Source organism: Stigmatopora nigra, chromosome 11 (assembly GCF_051989575.1).
Source record: "Stigmatopora nigra isolate UIUO_SnigA chromosome 11, RoL_Snig_1.1, whole genome shotgun sequence".
Classification (NCBI taxonomy): domain Eukaryota; kingdom Metazoa; phylum Chordata; class Actinopteri; order Syngnathiformes; family Syngnathidae; genus Stigmatopora; species Stigmatopora nigra.
In genome coordinates, this window is record NC_135518.1 from 1,311,311 (window position 1) to 1,330,715 (window position 19,405).

The 19,405-nt window shown below is 39.0% G+C and overlaps 1 protein-coding gene and 1 long non-coding RNA gene across 2 annotated transcripts in view; one reads left to right on the forward strand and one right to left on the reverse strand.

Moving 5' to 3' along the window:
• kalrna (kalirin RhoGEF kinase a) overlaps positions 1–19,405 on the forward strand; it is a 201,911-nt gene that overhangs the window by 126,865 nt on the left and 55,641 nt on the right. The window contains exons 40-44 of the mRNA XM_077728636.1: positions 313–391; positions 475–642; positions 8,709–8,915; positions 15,684–15,757; positions 15,846–15,992. Coding sequence (XP_077584762.1) covers positions 313–391; positions 475–642; positions 8,709–8,915; positions 15,684–15,757; positions 15,846–15,992 — 675 coding nt within the window. The remainder of the gene's footprint in view (positions 1–312; positions 392–474; positions 643–8,708; positions 8,916–15,683; positions 15,758–15,845; positions 15,993–19,405) is intronic.
• On the reverse strand, positions 104–6,398 carry LOC144204578 (uncharacterized). The gene is made up of 3 exons (XR_013327914.1): positions 6,073–6,398; positions 553–633; positions 104–399 (listed from the first exon to the last, which is right to left on the reverse strand). It is a non-coding gene; the product is annotated as an uncharacterized LOC144204578 (long non-coding RNA).

Genomic DNA, 19,405 nt, shown 5'->3' on the forward strand with positions numbered 1-19,405 from the left:
CCGGAATGCATTAATCTTTAATCAGGTATGACTGTATTGTGTTGGATTCAATACCTCACTTTATGATTCTACTGTATGTGCATTCCAATTATGTTTTCCCATTTTAGCTCACTGAGATCCAAAGCGAAATTAATCATCATTTATTTAACTCAAAGTCATGATTTTAGAAAACACTGTGACATTATTGTTCATTTGTTTTTGACCTTGCTAAGATATTAAGTATTAATTAAACCATGTAGGATATCTCTCCTGCTATGCTCATTGATCGTTTAGAAGCCTCATGATAATGCTTGACTATCTTCCTGTCTGCAGCTCTCTGGTGGTTGTGAGTTGGCGGTGGTCCTGCAGAACTTCACCGCAGGATGTAGTAGTGAGATCTCTGTCAGCACCGGTTAGCATCTACACACAATAATTTGTCTAATTGTGATTGCGTGTATTTACTAATGACAACCATTCTTTGACTCTCTTCCCCAGGCCAAACAGTGGAGCTGCTGGAGAGGCCATGTGAACGACCCGGCTGGTGTCTGGTCCGGACAAACAACTGCTACCCACCACAAGAGGGTCTTGTTCCCAGTTTGCAATTGTGCGTGTCCCACTCACGTTCCAGTGTAGAGATGGACTGCTTCTTCAACTCTGGGAGCGGTAGGCAGAATATTGAATATAAATATATATCATCTCATCTCATTTATTGTATAGGATCGCAAGGGTGCTGGAGCCTGTCAAGGCTAGAGGCGGGTGACCCCCTGGATTGGTGGCCAGCCAATCACAGGGCCCATATAATATATATATATATATATATATATATATATATATATATATATATATATATATATATATATATATATATATATATATATATATATATATATATATATATATATATATATATATATATATATATATATATATATATATATATATATATATATATATATATATATATATATATATATATATATATATATATATATATATATATATATATATATATATATATATATATATATATATATATATATATATATATATATATATATATATATATATATACATATATACATATATATATATATATATATATATATATATATATATATATATATATATATATATATATATATATATATATATATATATATATATATATATATATATATACATATATACATATATACATACATACATACATACATACATACATACATACATACATACATACATACATACATACATACATACATACACACATACACACATACACACATACACACACATACACACATACACACATACACACATACAAACATACACACACACACATACACACATACACACACACACACACACACACATACACACATACACACATACACACATACATACATACATACAGAGAGAGAGAGACTGTTAGCACGGCAATGCGCTTGTGACATAAGATAAACAAATTTAAATGAACTTGCATTACGATAAAGACACACTCAAAGATAAGTTTAATCTTACCTTACTTTAAACTTAATTCATTTTTTTTTTACAATTTTGAATCTTAAGATATAAAATTTGCTCTATTTGCCCCGCCTCTACACTGACTTTCAGATGCAATCTATCAAGGGTTGTTTGCTTTTGTCTTCCCTTCGAAATATTCCTATAATGATGTACACAAATATCCTCACAATGGAATAATGGACGACCACTTGCCAACTTGCCCGGGAATTAGTTCTCTCGTATTAGCGAACAATCTCCACCATTCGCACTGTCTAACGGGAAAAGAATCAGTGAAAAAATGCAACACTCCGCTCAGTGCTCGTAGAGACATTACACAATGGAGTTGCGACCAGAAAAACAGTGCCCATGATTCTCTTATGAGCAGCCACCCGTGTGCGCTGTATGCTCATAGATCAAAATTTGTCTCGTATCTCAAGATGAATATTTGCTCGAAATTTTACCCGTATTTCATGCTCATATGTCGGGGCAATCGTATGTCGAGGTTTATCTGTAACATATGTAACCACATGTAAACCGCCCCCTTAAAATTGCCTTAAATTTGTTGGATTTTACAATTTCTCTGTATAAGCCACCCCTGATTCCCAATGGTCACCTCCATATTCAATAGGGAGTACAAATATGTTACTTTGAAGGGAAACTCTTGAGAAAAATCATCGCACATGGCATTTCTGAAATACTGTAGGAATCAAAAGCACTATTAGGGTCAATATCACAAGGAAGTTAATATGCCCATCTTTTTAAATGCGAAATATCAAATTATTCAATTTTAAAAAGGAAATGAGAACCCGATGCTTTTAAAGGAATTACAATTTTCTTACCAAAAGTTTAAGATGTTGTGGGAGCCAAATTGCTTCTAATGTCGAAATATCTAAATTTTTGTTTGGTGGTTCATATCACTGCCATAGTTGTCACTTTCAAACTAGAAATAAAAAGGAAAAAAATCAAAGCGGAATTTTGTTTTATTTCATAATCACAAATGTGCAATAATTTCCTTTCAAAAAGGAAGTAACGTATGCACAACCAGGAAGTGTGTCCGTAGCGGTATAGTGATCACCAAGTTGCTGGGTGCAATAATAGCAATAGATACACATTACACAGGTATCAAGGCTGATATTTTAACGAACGACCGCAAGACCTTAGATCAGCCTTAAAATCAATTGGTATTTGATGTCACGGTAAATGCTACAAACACAACTACTTGCATCTGGCAAGTCAGAGCATGTCTAATTACGTCTCACATCTCTGGGGTTCTGGGTTCAAATCCAGGTCATGTCCATCTGTGTGGAGTTTGCATGTTCTCCCCGAGCCTGCGTGGGTTTGCTATAAATAGTAGTAATAAGTCTTGATTAGGTCCTAGGTGCAGAACTTGAGTTGAGTATCTTGACAACCCTTGGGAATAAATTGTCCTTAAGTGTGTTGTTCTTAGCTGCTATCTCTGCCCTTTGAAGGTAATGGGATTTCTAGATGCTGGACAGGAGTATGTAGGGGCAGTTGATGATCTTTGAGGCTGTGGTGATCACCCTGTGCAGTCTCTTCAGCATCTGTGCAGCTTGAGTGCCACATTGACACAGCATAGATCAGCATTCTTTAAATGGCAGGCCGGTCGGTAGAAGGTCACCGGCAGGTTTGTGTTTAGTTGCTCCTTCCTGAGTACTCTCAGGAAATGTAGCCTCTGCTGCGCTTTCTTGCGGACCGCTGTAGTGTTTGCCGCCCAAGTGAGTTCAGAAGAGATTCGGATTCCCAATAATTTGAAAGTCTCCACTCGCTCCACACATTCGCCTTATATATACAGGGGGTACGGAGCACCCTTGTTCCGTAGGAAGTTCAGGATGAGTTCTCTGGTTTTAGATACATTTAGTGCCAAGTTGTTGAGAGTGCACCACTCGCTGAGTCTCAGGACCTCATTTCCATAGGTCGTTGGTCAGCACAGGCCTAAAGTATTTTGCCAGGTATTTTATCCAGTCTTGTGGGCTTCCTGGGTTTGACTGCATGGAGCACACGTCTCATATCCACTACCGCCGCAACGGCTGGTGGTGGGGCTTCTTCCATGTTATACTAGAGTTTGAAGTGGTGTGATTGGGTGGTGGGGTTGGGACTCAAAGCGGAGAAAAATGTTGTTTATGTCCTCTGGCAGTGCCACATCTGAGTCCGTAGGAATTGCTGCTTGGCCCTAGTAGTTGGTGAGGGTCCATATGCTCTACTACATCGTTCGCGGGGTGTCAAGTTGCACTTCTATCTTCCCCTTATGGCCTGCTCTGGTAGCCTTAATGCCTCTCTTCAGGTTGACGCAAGCTGCGCTATAGAGTGCCCTGTCACCGGATCTGAAGGCTGCATCTCGGGCCGGGAGGAGTGATCAGACCTGGCTGGTCGCTCACGGTTTCCAGTTTGGGTACACCTGCATGGTCTTCTACACAGTGACCGTAGCCATGCAGTACTTGATGTAAGACAGTACCGTGTCTGTGAAGGATCCTAGGTCCTCATGTTGGAAAGATTTCCGACTGTGTCTGTTCAAAGCAGTCTTGAATTCCGGAGAGGGCAGCGTTGGGCCAGGTGATAATGGTTTGCCTTGTGGCTTTGATTGTCGGCTACAGGGAGTGTGAGCTGGGGCACACAACAAAGAGGTATGATCTGACTGTCCCAGGTGTGAGCGTGGTATGTGATTCAGAGTTTTACTCTCCCCTGTTGCTCATTTCACATGTTGGTCAAATTTTGGCAGAACAGTTTTGAGATTTGCCTAATTTAAATCTCTTGCAATTTTGTTCATGGCACCTTGATAGCTGTTCTGGGGATTGTTTATGTATCCAGTAGGAAGAGAGCGGTATTTACTTTCACTTCCGATGGGAATTCGACACCAGTGATGATAACAATGGCTAGCTCTCTGGGCAGAAAGAAGGGCCTGCCTGCAACTCACCAATGTGAATCTATGTTTGGGAACAGCCTCTAACCAGAACAGTATTATTGTTTCACCACGTGTGATGATTATTTTTGTTAAGATTTTCGCTTGAAAGTAACACAGTTGTACTCCCTATTAAAACCATGATTATGGAAATGAAAATTGAAAATCAGAGGCCATCTTATACAAGAGAAATTGTAAAATTCAACGATTCAAAGACAATTTTAAGCTTTCGGCTTATAGGCAGGGTGCGACCAAAAGGGACCAAAAGACCGACGACCAAAAGACCGACGACCAAAAGACCGACGACCAAAAGACCGATGACCAAAAGACCGACGACCAAAAGACCGACGACCAAAAGACCGACGACCAAAAGACCGACGACCAAAAGACCGAAGACCAAAAGACCGGCGACCAAAAGACCAGCGACCAAACGTCCAGTCACGATAGGCAGGGGCGGCTAAAATGCGAGAAAATATGGTATGTACAAAACAATGCCACATTATAAATTTATTTATGCCGCAACGGCGTGATAGGCCTTTAAAATATCAAGGAACCTCAATAAGTTTCATTTAGAACGGCGACTCAAACAAATAGACTTTCTCCACAGGTGATGTGAAATTCACACGCAACAAAACTGGAAATGGAAAGATGCCGTGCATCTCAGCCCTCTATATAATAATCTACGCGAAACATAGCTTCGTCTTCAGTGCTGAGTGTCACCCAGTTCAGCGCTGAAAAAAAAGCGAGCTCTGACCTCTCCGATTTTTTTCATTCTCAGTCTTTGTTGCGAGTTTCAGTATGTTTTTTGACATTTTTCTTATACTTAAGAGAAAAAAAACGTGATGTACTGAAGCTGTGACGTAGCGTGGTGAAGGATCATAGCAGATGTGTGCCAAATAAGGGAGTGGGTGTACGTACAACTCCTCCTCCTCCTCCGCCTCCTCCTCTTGTCACTCCTACCCTTCTCTAAGTCTCACTCCAGTCTTTGTTTTGTGTAGTCTGCAAGAATGATAGACAAAGGTGTGTAAATGTAGCCTCAATTGTGGTTCGAGGTGTTTATAAAAATGAAGCGTGGATGGTATCACTGTAGATGGATTGTGGATCACAGTTGCTGCTATTGCACAGGTGGGTTCAACGGTGTGATTGGGCATGTGTGTCTTTGTGTGTCTACATTATTGGAAAGTTGGTTGTGAAGAAAAATGCAACTGTGGAATGTTTAGTATGTTTAACTTCACAGAATGTTTTCCTGTCGCTTTTTTGGAAATTTTGGCACTGCATTGTTTACTTTCAAAATATTTTGACTTTTCTCCATTATGGGGTCCACGTTTATGGACTCACACACATGTCCTTAGGTTTAACACTATGAGAAAAAAATAAGCACACATGCCTAGAAAGATTTTTTTTTGTTAATTGACATTCTTGAAGTAATTCAATTCACTCAGTTAAAAAGCTGTAAGAGGTATTTTTTATTATAGGCACATTAAAACAATGAGAAACAAAATTTAAGTACTTGTAAATTATAGTGTAAAGTAAGTAATCAATCCAACCCTCAAAAATGATTTTATGGTTATAAAACCTCTAATGCAGCTACAGCTTGCGGCACATAAAAAATCCTCAATAATAACCTTGTACAATTGAAATATTATTTGGAAATATAGCCGTATTTTACTCACCAAAAATCCTTTTTATCTGTACACAATATCCATTCTCCTTTCTTCCCTCCTTTTCTATTGCCATCAAAGCTAATGCTGAAAGTCGAGCCTTTCATGTCGTATTTCTGGCAGTTCGATTTAATGCTGAAAATGTTCTTTCCCGGTTGTGACAGGCTTGCCTGCTTTGGAGTTGTCCGTCTTGAAAATGGCTTTGACAGTAAATCTGCAAACAAATCCATTTCTTCTCCTCCTTCAGCCGTTGCGGGTTGACAAAACCGCTATTAAATCAACACAACAATGTAGTTGCTTGTTCAGCTCGCTCCAGATAACAATTTGGTAGCTCTGGCTAGTCCACTCTATCACTCGCCAATCATAGTTGGTGAAAGCGTTGACGTATTTCTACGCCTGCGAGAAAGTGATGACGTATCCCTACGCCTATGAGAAAGCGATGACGTATCCTTACGCTTGCGAGAAAGCAATTGCTTATCCCTACACCTGCGAGAAGGTCTTGGTGTCACCTAATCAAATTCTGATTGGTTAAAGCAACAGTCTTATCGACGCTTGTTTAATGTGGCAAAGCTTGCAGAACTGATTGTGAAGGCCTTGAGGCAGATTTCTGACAATGGCAACAAATAATGGCTTAAAAATTATTGGTTAAATGCTTCAGTATGAAAACAAACATCTGGAAGCAGTGCAATGAGGGAAAAGCAATGAAAGTAAGGTAACAGATAATTTGGAATTATTTAATGGACAAAGTATTCATGGACAAAATAAAATTAATATAGGTCTGCGATTCAGGTATTTCTTTGGCCAATAGAGGTCTTGAAGGCCCTGACGGCACATCACTGTGATTCTAATAATACTAGCCTGTGCAATGTTTATTATGCAGGTCAGCAAGCAAGCTAAACGTTAACTTTCTAACTATGTCTGCACAATCTCAGTAGACTTTGGCCTGTGACTGCACCACATTGTATGTGGCTAAACCGGTTTTACTAGGTATATTGAGCACAGCCAGGGCATTTTTTTGCTTGTGTGGTTAAATTCTTCTAAGTCAAATAGGCCCCATGGAAGAAAACAAACTGTGATTTCACATACTATGAATGATGATAGCAGGCATGCTGGGAAAAAAGAATAAAAATAGTGTTAATGAAAAACCTCATTAATGCAGTTAATTTTTTTAACGGTTAATATTTTGTGGACCTTCCCGTAGTTGGAGATTTAAGACAACGGCTGAAAGGATCCCATTGAGTCTGCCATGGACACTCTCTTGGGATACTGTCACGTTGTTCTTGGTTTTTGATGGCGAAAATTAGTCACATTGAAGTAGCGTGATATGCACAAATCTGCCTGGCTTGTGACATTTTTTGTCATGTATTGAGCTGCAATGCACAGATAAACTGTCAATGCATGTCTTTAATGAAAAAATGTGAAGGTTTTTGCGCATCATAAGAACCTTCAGCCATGAGGCTCCAGGCACTTGACCTTTCTTTTGTAGCAGCCCAATGTTCAGTAATTATATAGGCACACGGTCAACTTGCCGAAAGACATTTAGCTGACTGACGTCTGGCCGAAGGCCAACTCGCCAAAGGGGCATCTGGCCGAACATAGAATTAGCCGAACGACTAATTGGCCGACGACCAACTATCTTGCCGAAGTACATTTTGCCGACACGCTCGCCCCGCCCCCGGTCGTGTGTGTACAAGTTTTTCAACCTCGGGCCGCGGGCCATATACGGCCCGTTACTGATAACAACATTCATTTAGAATAACAGGTAACAGATAACAACATTCATTTAGAATAACAGGTAACAGATAACAACATTCATTTAGAATAACAGGTAACAGATAACAACATTCATTTAGAATAACAGGTAACAGATAACAACATTCATTTAGAATAACAGGTAACAGATAACAACATTCATTTAGAATAACAAGGGCATTTATTTACGGCCAAACAAAGTAGTTTCAACAGTTAGAACTATAATGACAGAAGAAAAAAAGCAGTTATCATACTAGTTACTGTAATTTACATCAGCATAGGAAACATTGAGATTAATCTTTGAATTAAGGTTCTCAAATCATTTTGAATATATATTTCCTAAAATAATGGGAAATTATTTAAAATTAAAATATATTGTTATGACTAATTTGTTTGGCCGTGAATCTAAATGAATGTTGTCATCTGTAAATTAAATCAACACAACATTATATTTCCTTGTGCAGCTCGCTCCAGATACAGTTTGGTAGCTCTGGCTAGTCCACTCCATCACTAGCCAATCATAGTTGGTGAACGCGATGACGTATTTCTACGCCTGCGAGGAGGAAATGGCGTATCCCTATTTCTGATCCTGCCAACAAATAATGCCTGAAATGTGATTGTTGAAATGGTTCAGTATGAAAACACACATTTGGAATCAGTGCAACTAGGAGGAGGGGTGATAAAAGGAAGCTTACAGACAATTTGGAATTCTTTAATAAGTATACATGGACAAAATATAATTAATATCAGTCTGTGATTCAGATATTTCTTAGACCAGCAGAGAAGGCCTTGAAGGCCCTGATGGCAAACCACTGCTAAAACATAATAAATAGTCTTGGAGTAATACATAAAATGTAACTTCAAATAGTCACTACTTTGTTTTTTTTCTAAATCAGACAACTATTCTGTGAGTGTCTCCGATGGAAAGACTGATTCAGTGACAAACCTCCAGCCACAGCCCTCACTCAGCTCACTTCAGTCTAACTCGCCAGCAACAAAGCGCTCTGGGAGCACACTTAGGAAATGGCTGACCAATCCTGTTCGACGCCTCAGTCATGGCAACTCAGTTAAGAAGCCCCCTAACAACAAACAGAAAAGGACAGGTAAGAATGCCCGAATTTATATTTGTAACTGCTGATTTGTTATTTAGGTAAAATAAGGTGTGTGAAAATCCCACTATCACGGATTTTACACACAGAGTATTCAAAAATAAACAATTGAGACAACAGAGCAAAATCTATTGAAATTGTACAAAAAACATTACTGTAACATTGCCCATCTGTGTTAAGAACTTAACACAAGTGATACCATTGGTAAGCCAAGTGGTAGAGCAATAATAATGCTCCCACAGGGCAGCCAGGTGGCTGGATTAATCTCAAGTGTAACAAGAGTACAAGAGCCAGTAGACTTAATGGAAAACGGGTCCTGAGCTCCTTCACCGCTTTGTGGCTTCAGTACATTTCAGTTTTATATCTAAAGTATGAAACAAAGTTCATGAAAATGTCAAAATCCATGCTGAAACTCGGGATAAAAAATAGTCAGAGCTCCGCTATTTCTTCGGCTCTGAATTGGGTGGCACTCAGCGCTCAAGAAGAAGAAGTATTTTACCGTAGAAGAAGAATGACACAGCGAATATTATATATATATATATATATATATATATATATATATATATATATATATATATATATATATATATATATATATATATATATATATATATATATATATATATATATATATATATATATATATATATATATATATATATATATATATATATATATATATATATATATATATATATATATATATATATCAAGGACGAGATGCACGACGCCTTGGCTTTTTTCTGTTTTGTTGCAAGTGAATTTCAGATCGTACACACCTGTAAAGAAAGACTATTTTTTTCGAGTCGCCGTTGAAAACGCATCCTAAATATTTATGTTCCTTGATATGTAGCACTCCATTGCAACATAAATGAATCTACACAGTAGTGTTCTTTTGTACATAATTCAGCATGTACATGTTAATGCGTTTAAATGCTTTTATGCTTTTATTGTTATTATACAAGTATAATGAGATTTAGAGCTTTCATCACATAGTATACAAATAATAACAGACAGAAAATCAATAAATAATAAAAGAATAAATAAATAGTCAAAGTGGGGTCAGCAGAGTGAAGCGGGCTTAAATCCAACATTAGTTAAATGGTTTTTGTAGACGTTCAAAGCCAAGTTTCTCCCCTCGCCGAGTCCATGGACGCGACAACAAACAAGCAGACAGAGAAGATCAATATATAGTAGAGATAAATAATCAGGGTGGCCCGGTGGCGCAAATGGTTAGCGCGTGAGCCTCACAGCTCTGGGGTCCTGGGTTCAAAGTGGAGTTTGCATGTTTTTCCTGGGCCTTCGTGGGTGTTCTCCGGGTAGTCGGGTTCACTCCCACTTTCCAAAAACATGCATGGTAGGCTTACTGGACACTCTAAATTTCCCATAGGTATGGGTGTGACAGTGCATGGTTGTCTGTCTCCTTGTGCCCTGCGATCGGCTGGTCACCGATTCAGGGTGTCCCCCGCCTCTGGCCCGGAGTCAGCTGGGATAGACTCCAGCACCCCCCACAACTAAAGTGAGGATAGAGCGGTTCAGATAATTAGATGAGATGAGATGAATAATCACTAAATATTCAATAAACAAGAAATAAATAAGTAGTCCAAGTGAGGTCAGCAGAGCCGAGCGAGCTGATTCCGTCTGAAGTCCAGGATGAGTTCCACAAAATTCAGCTGTTCGTAACCATGTTTATGGGTTTTTGCTTTTATTGTCAGTATAATGAATGAGGTTTAAAGCTTTCACCACATAGTGTACAAATTACAACAGACAGAGAATAAATAACCAATAGATTGTAAATGAACAAATAAGTAGTCCAAGTGAGGTCAGCAGAGTGAATGGAGCTTATCCCGCCTTAAAATCAGCATGAGTTTTTGTAGACGTTCAGCGCCTAGTTACACCACTCGCTGAGTCTATGGAGGAAACAACAAACAAGCAAACACAGAAAATCAATACAATACGTTCCACCATGCGGTTAAGAGGGAGACACGGGAAGTGAAGGTTCTTCCCCTCGGAGATGCACACGTGTGGTTGGACGTGGGAGATCTGTATCCTACAAATATATTTTAAAAGAAAATTTCTCGTGTGGACTAAGGCAACCTGCCTCCAAGGAATAAAAAATCAACCAACATTATGAGGTATTCACGAGATAGATACGGCCGTGAAGCTTGCCTGACACAATAACCATTACTCCCCCACTTCCAACTGATGATTCTGTAGAATTGATCCTATCTTGGAGTGAGGGCACTGGCCAACGACAAGAATGAGGATTAAAAATGTGGTCTTTCTATATTCAAAACAGCTGCAGGAAATCTTCAATTCGGAATGCAGTTTGAGACAACGGGTATAGGAGATTGATGACAACATGGTCGGAACCTGTAAATTTGGCAAATGTCTTGACAGTGTCATGTACTTGTACAACAGCGTATTTGTAGAAAAAAAGAAACAGCGGTCTCCATGTTCCTTGTGCGGCGAAAAACTGGCCACCACTGAAACAAAACGAAAGAAGATTTAATGAGTGAAGATGCTGTACACCAGTGACGTCACTTGGTAAGAACTGTGATTTTCTAGCCAACAGGGAAAAGGACGATAGGTTGTGCCTCAGCAAAGTAATGCCTTGAGATATGTGTGGGGTAGACCTACCAACTGGCTTAATAAGTGTTTGTTCATGCGAGCCATGTGACCAAACTGGTTTTACAATTGTTTGTAGAAGACAGTGGAATGTAGGATAGGCTAACTTGCTGGCCTTGCAATTGTTCGTTCGCACCACGAATTGTAAGATGGCTAACTAGCTGGCCTTGTAATTGTTTGTTCGCACCACGAATTGTAAGATGGCTAACTAGCTGGCCTTGCAATTGTTTGTTTGCCTGACGAAATGTAACATAGGCTGGCTAACAGGGTTTGCAATTGTTTGCTTGTATTGTGGAATGTGGCCAGCTCACTTTGGAACTGTTTGTTTGAAACACGCAATATAAGATAGGCTGCGGCAGTTTGTGTGAGCTATAGAAATATTGTGTTTGCATACAACCTCAAACCTGCAAATGTCTAACCATATTAGCCCAACGTGTTGTTTACATAAACTCTATCCTACATCACTGTCTTAGAAATATTACCCTATGTTCCTAATAGGTTAATTAATAATTACACCTCTCTATAATTATCAATCACTGCAGGCAGACATCTTATTCAATTATTGACATTTAATCAAATAATCAGCATCTCTGGTAACAACCTTATTATATATTATTATATTACAGGTAGATACTTCAAGACTTCCTCACGATCTCCAAAGTATCTCCTCAAACAGTAATTTCTCGTACAGCTTTAAAGCCATGAATCAAAACAATTACAAGGTTATTGATTAATCCAACATGCGTAAGCAAAAACAACATCTGTAACTATAATAACAATTAAGGTATTTAACAATAATAGAAAGAGGAAACTGAAAAAAAAACAATCACGCTTTCATTTGCCATAACAATTACATAAAGAAGCGCGAAGTGCGTCACGATGTAGGAACACTATGTGTTCCTGGGAGTGATTGATATCCATCTGCTGATAGCAAGAGTCCTTGACGACTCTTCGCTGCAAACCCAGATCAACAGTCCTCGGAGCCCGGAACTTGGTGAGATGTCAGATAAACAGTCCTTGTGAGAGGACTAGGTGACTGGTTACGACTCCGAGTTCTCTTCGGACAATTGGAAGAATGGTTTATCAAAGAAATGATTAAATACACATATCTATAATAGTATTGCAGAATAAACTGTTCCGATATCCAGTGTTCATTCAGAGAGAATTGCGAGGACGACAGACTGTGAGCGGTTAACAGCTGTTTGAACATTCTCCCCCACCCTCCAGTCCGGTAATAAACCTATTTCCTATTAAATTGATCTCAGTCTTTCTTAACCTGCTCCTGAAGTTGTGTTTTCAGATCCATCATATGACCCTAATGCGTTCCAGGACTGAGCTTGTACGTCAATTTACTCGTATCTTACATCAAAATTTCCCCTAAAAATGAGCTAAATATAATTTAATCGTTCCCATTTTCTGAAAAAACACCAAAAACAGGATATTACAGTAGAAAAGCATATTTTTATTTCAACTAATTCACCACCTACAAAGTCACAAATACTTATGTTGGCGTTATGATCTTCAATACTAAAATGGGACATTAGTACAGACAGACGGTACCGCAGAGTGCGTGGAAGAGAGAGAGAGAGAGAGAGAGAGAGAGAGAGAGAGAGAGAGAGAGAGAGAGAGAGAGAGAGAGAGAGAGAGAGAGAGAGAGAGAGAGAGAGAGAGAGAGAGAGAGAGAATGAGAGAGAGAGAGAGAGAGAGAGAGAGAGAGAGAATGAGAGAGAGAGAGAGAGAGAGAGAGAGACAGAGAGAATAGAGAGACAGAGAGAATAGAGAGACAGAGAGAATAGAGAGAATAGAGAGAATAGAGAGACAGAGAGAATAGAGAGACAGAGAGAATAGAGAGAATAGAGAGAATAGAGAGAGAGAGAGGGGAGAGTAGAGACTTGACAGCAAGGTGCTCGTAACATAACATAAACTTTAAATTTAACTTAAATAAACTTAGATTACCATTCACCCACTTAAAATGAAGTTTTAATCTTAAATTACACAAAATATAAACCTTCTTGTCCACTATGCGAGAGAAATATGTTAATTTAATCCACCGCAGCTTTCCAGTCCTATGTCACCGATTCTCTTCATCACTTTTATGGACAGAATATGTGGGTGCAACAGTGGCTTTGATGGGGTCTGGTGGCCTGGCAATTGCATTTGTATCTTTAATTTTAAGGGGAGTGACTGTATGTAGCATGAGAGAATTAATGAAACCATGAATGGCCCAACCAAAGAAAAATGATTGCTTCGTGGTTGCAAAAAACCCTCTCTTGGGCACGTCTGCAATGCAATTGATGAACGCATCCTGTCGCGAGAAATACGCTTTTTGAAAAACCGGGGCCCAAATAAAAAATTGAGTACTGTAACATCCTAGAGCCATACATCTGCAATTGTTTGTTCAAAACCACATTCAAATCCGATGTATGGTGTCCCCATTTTGTCCGATGTTAACGGACAAACACACTTACCTACACTTGGACCCATACTCAGAAATAGTAATATCTATAGAGGAACTTAGATTACTATACACCAGTGGCGGGCCGTCGGGGCCTTTCAGGCCTTCTCTGCTGGCCTAAGCAATATCTGAATCAGATATTATATTTTGTCCATCAATACTTATTAAAGAATTCCAAATTGTCTTTTAGCTTCCTTTCATTGCTTTCCCCCTGGTTGCACTGCTTCCAAATGTGTTTTCATATTGAAGCATTTAACCAATCACATTTCAGCCATTATTTGTTACCGGGGTCCGAAATCTGCCTTAAGGCCTTCACAATGAGTTCTGCGGGCTCTGCTGCATTAAACAAGCGTCGATACGACTGTTGCTTTAACAATCAGAATTCGATTCGGTGACACCAAGGCCATTTCGCAGGCGGAAGGATACGTCATCGCTTTCACCAACTATGATTGGCTAGTAGATAGACCAAAGCAAAAGGGAGCCAGGTAGAGATCGCAAACTCCACGCACAATGGCAGACGGAGGAAAACAAATGGATTTGGTTGCCGATTTGCTCACAAATTTTCCAGATGGACTTTTCCAGAAAAAAATGACATCGTTAAGAAAGGGCGGTCCACTCCAAAGCTAGCATGCCGTTTACAGCCGGGAAAAGCGTATGTCCGCTAACTATGAGAGCTACCAAGCTGTATTTGGAGCGAGCTGCACAAGCAAATATATCCGTGTGTTAATTTAAATGTAATTTTCAAGATGGACTATGCCAGAAATATGACACGACAGGCTCGACCTTCATCATTAGCTTCGATGACGATAGAAAAGAAGGCAGAAAGTACCGGAGCCAAACCCAGCTGACTTTGAGTGAATGGCAGACCTGGACTGGTCGAGAGTCATCCGTAGGGCTAATCATGTGCTGATTAAAGAAAAAAATGCAACCCATACGTCCGGTGCTCATAGATACCTTTATGCGAGGGAGATGCGGTTAGAAAGACAGATGTTCTCATATGCAGCCTGCATACTTGGCGGCCGCATTGGGAACCGTCTCGTATGCTCGTATCTCAAATGTGTCTCGTATCTCAAGGAAATAACGTACTCGCAATTTTCTCAAATTTCTCGTATGTTATGACACTCTTATGTCAAGGTATTACTGTATATTGAAAACATTAAATATCAGCTAACAATCACAAAATCCTACAGTTCATGATAGCAATGGCCTGGCTCAGCTGATTTGGATGGTCATAAACTTCTAGTGTTCCCTCGGTTATCGCGGTTAATGGGGACCGGGACCAAGTGCATTTCCTCGAAGTAGGGATACCCCATCAAAAATGCTTAATTAATGCTTAATTTAATTTAAGTAAAAAAAAAATAATAATATATATATATATATATATATATATATATATATATATATATATATATATATATATATATATATATATATATATATATACATACATATATATATATATATATATATATATATATATATATATATATATATATATATATATATATATATATATATATATATATATATATATATATATATATATATATATATATATATATATATATATATATTTTTTTTTTTTTTTTTTTTTTCTTCGGGGGAAAAAACATGCTTGTTCATTTAAAATCAGAAAAATGCTGATTCAAAGGTTAATGTGTCCACTTACCATTTTACAGGTTTAGGGGTAGGAAGAGATGAGAGCAAGAAAGAACAACCTGACCTCAACAAGCAGGATGGCATAATTGATAAGGTAGCCAAATATGATAATGAACCCGTCTTCAACAATTGTTATTTGACAAAATGATGTTATGTAAATGTATGCCATTATCTTATCTCAGCACATCATCAACAAAGATGGTAACCCTCTAAACAAGACATCATCCGGCATGCAGAGTTGTGGTGAGGAGGAGCAGGATGAGGAGACACATACACCATTGCCTCCGCCTATGGAGATCATCAAGGATTCTTCGGCACAGGATGACAAGGTCAAAAAAACACATTCTAAATTTAAACTCTGGATCATTTTTTCAAATGACACAAAGGACTCCCGGAATAATTTAGTATCTGACTCGTGCCACAATTCCATATGTGTAAATTAAAATGTTGTGTACAAAAACATGTTTGGTGTGTAGGGCCGCATTCTGCGCGCATGAGGATTTTGTTTTAAAGTTATTAATCCAAAAGTAATCAAAAATAAACGTTCAAAACTCAAACAGATCCATAGGTATTGAAATTAAACAAAAAAAATCACGGTGGCATCACAAGATTGAGGGAGCCAGCAGAGGACGTATGACTCAAGAGGAAAGTATTATGTAGACAAGTTCTTATTGGCTTTATCACTCATTCATATTCCGTACCCCTTATATCCTCACAAGGGAGCCGATCCCAGCCAATTTTTCATTGAGTGTAGTAATTTTTTCGCTTTTTAATTTTTTTTTCTATTTATTAAGAGACAAGAACTGGTCATTTTTTCTTTAAAGATTACATACAAAAAATGACAATTTAAATAAGTGCTTTGCTTGCAGAGAAAAATGTCAGCCAGCATCACACTCAAAATTTGAATTAACATGATTTTGCCTGATTTTTGTACTGATTTTTTTTGTTTCTTACTCAGAACTTTTATTTAACTACACACTTGAACAAGTTTTATCACTGTACATTCATTAATTTTCCATACCGCTTATCCATTTCAGGGTCACAAGGATGCTGGAGCCCATCCCAGCTGACTTTGACCGAAAGGCTGACTATACCCTAAACTGATTGCCAGTCAATTGTAGGCGACAAAGAGAGACAGACAACTTTGCACACCCAATCACATTGCCACCAAGTGGGAATTCAAACAAATGGAACATTTAGGCAAAAAAAAAAAACCTTTACAGTCGGGTGGCATAAAACTGCAATTGTAATTATTTACAAGCAGGGGGGCTTTGCCAGTCCCATCTGCTTGTTTAGAGCCAAAAGACAGTTGTTGCGCTAGAAAAAAAAATGCTTTTGAAAGATGGGTTTGAGGAGAAAGGAAAATTTCAATTACTTGCGTAGCACCGCAAACTTGTATATAATGATGTACAGGTATAACATAAGCAGTAGTATGCCTTTTAGGAAAAGGTAAGGAAAACTGACGGTCAATTTCAAAAGAAAGGATAAAGAATTTTACCTATTTAAGCAAGCACTGCAGTGTGGACTGAAGAAGGTATGGATATTTCGAATTTGCAGTGTATTGCGTAAAACTATCACAAGAGAGAAGTAAGTTAACATTTTTCTGGTCAGGCATAGTCATCGATAATCCTTGCAAATAAATGCTCAAAGCTTGAGTTTACTTAGAAAAGGTAAAGAAATTCCTTCAATCTGCTTTTAGGATCCCACAGCCGTTTCTGGCCACCATCATGTCAACTCTATACGATGCACCGTTCCGACAAACGTAGCATGAGAATGTAAACATAAAACATCCACCCATCCATAAATCACACTTTATCTTTGCTATGCTCCTGTCGTGACGGAAAGACTCGGCGAGACCTGATGGTGCTCGACGCGCTGACCCAATGTAGTTGTAAGATAGGACGCCTTTCCTCGTCATTTACAAAAATAATTTTCGGGAAGTGGGTGGTCCTGTGGGGCGAGTGGTTAGCGCGTCGAGCTAACAGCTCTGAGGTCCTGGGTTCAAATTTAGGTCACGTCCATCTGTGTGGAGTTTGTATGTTCTCCCTGGGACTGCATGGGTTTCCTCCGGCTACTCCGGTTTCCCCCCATTTTCCAATAACATGCATAGGTAGGCTGATTGGACACTCTAAATCAGTGGTCTCAAACCGGTTCCACATAGGGCCGCAGTGGGTCCTGGTTTTTGTTCCAACCGATCCAGTGCCGAGATTTTAACCAATCAGGTGTCTTTAAAATAAGTAGCACCTGACTCTAATTAACTGATTGCACTTGCAAAAGGTATCCTTGTTGAGTTGAAAACATGCACCCACTGCGGCCCTTTGAGGAACGGTTCGAGACCACTGCTCTAAATTGTCTCTAGGCACACCCAAAAATCCATCCATAAATCATGCTTAATAATTATTAGTGAATAGATAAAGGGTTCTTTATGGATTTATGGATGTTTCATAACTCCCGTCACGACACAAAAAAAGTGTTCCGGGAAGCACCCGGAAACTCGCTGGTGGAAGTTCTTCCCAAACTGACATTTGCAAATGACGTGGAAAGGCGTCCTACTTGACACCTAAATTGGGTCAGAGCAGCTAGCAGCATTGTGTCTCGCCACATTTTCTTGTAACGAAAAAAGGTGGAAAAGGTGTTTCGGGGGCATCGGGAAACTCGGTGGAAAATGACGTTTGTAAATAACATTGAAAGCGTCCTACTTTATGACCAATCAGCCAGCTAGTGCGTTTAGTGCACATCATGTAAAAACAACCATTCATAAATCAACTCTCCTTTCAACTTTAACAAATAAAAGATTGAGTTCACTGGCCACCCGATGGTCGTAGTTTTTCCGGTTTTCGGTTAATCCGCCTGACTTTGGTGTGGGCAGTCTGGGATCGATTCTCACCTTGTGGCAGTGTGAGCATTTGTCTGTGTCTCTGTGTGCCCTACAACTGACTGGCGACCTGTTTAGGGTGCTGTCTGCTTTTCGCCCAAAGACAGGAGGATTAGGTTCCAGCAACCCCCCACAAACGATGATCGGTGGTATGGAAAATGAATGAACGAATTAACAATTGATTTTACACACTTAGAGAGGGTGAAAAAAATTCAATCACCCATCTATTAGGATCCGACACCCGTTTCTGTCCACCATGATGTCCCCTCTCTACGTTGCACGGTTTGGACAAACATAGCGAGATAATTTTGACATACGCACATCCATAAATCACGCTTTTTCAAGATTATAGATAAGGGAAGATTCATTCATATTGGCTTCTTTTTTACTTAAAACATGCCTAAAAAAATATTAACATATTAATTTTATTACTGTTTAGTTATGATTCTTAAATAATAGAAGCAATTGCAACAAAGTGCAATAAATCCAATTAATTGATATTTATTCCATTAGGGTAAATAATCATCAGTAGCGGCCTTAACGCTCCCACACATACCCAGTGCCAATATTAAGTGTTCAACAGTTACTATGTTTTATTGGATGTGGGAGGAAAACAGAATACCTGGAGAAAAACTGACGCAGGCCTGGGGAGAACATAGATATTCCATACAGAAAGGTCTAAACACAAATGGAATTGAAACCTCAATCTCAGAAATGTTAGGTCGATGCACTCGGCACTCACCCTCTGGGCCGCTCTGTTTTTGTCATGGAATACAGTGATCCCTCGCTACCTCGCGGTTCAGCCACCGCTGATTCAAAGCTTCGCGTTTTTTTTTGTTGAAAAAAATAACATACAAATATTACATT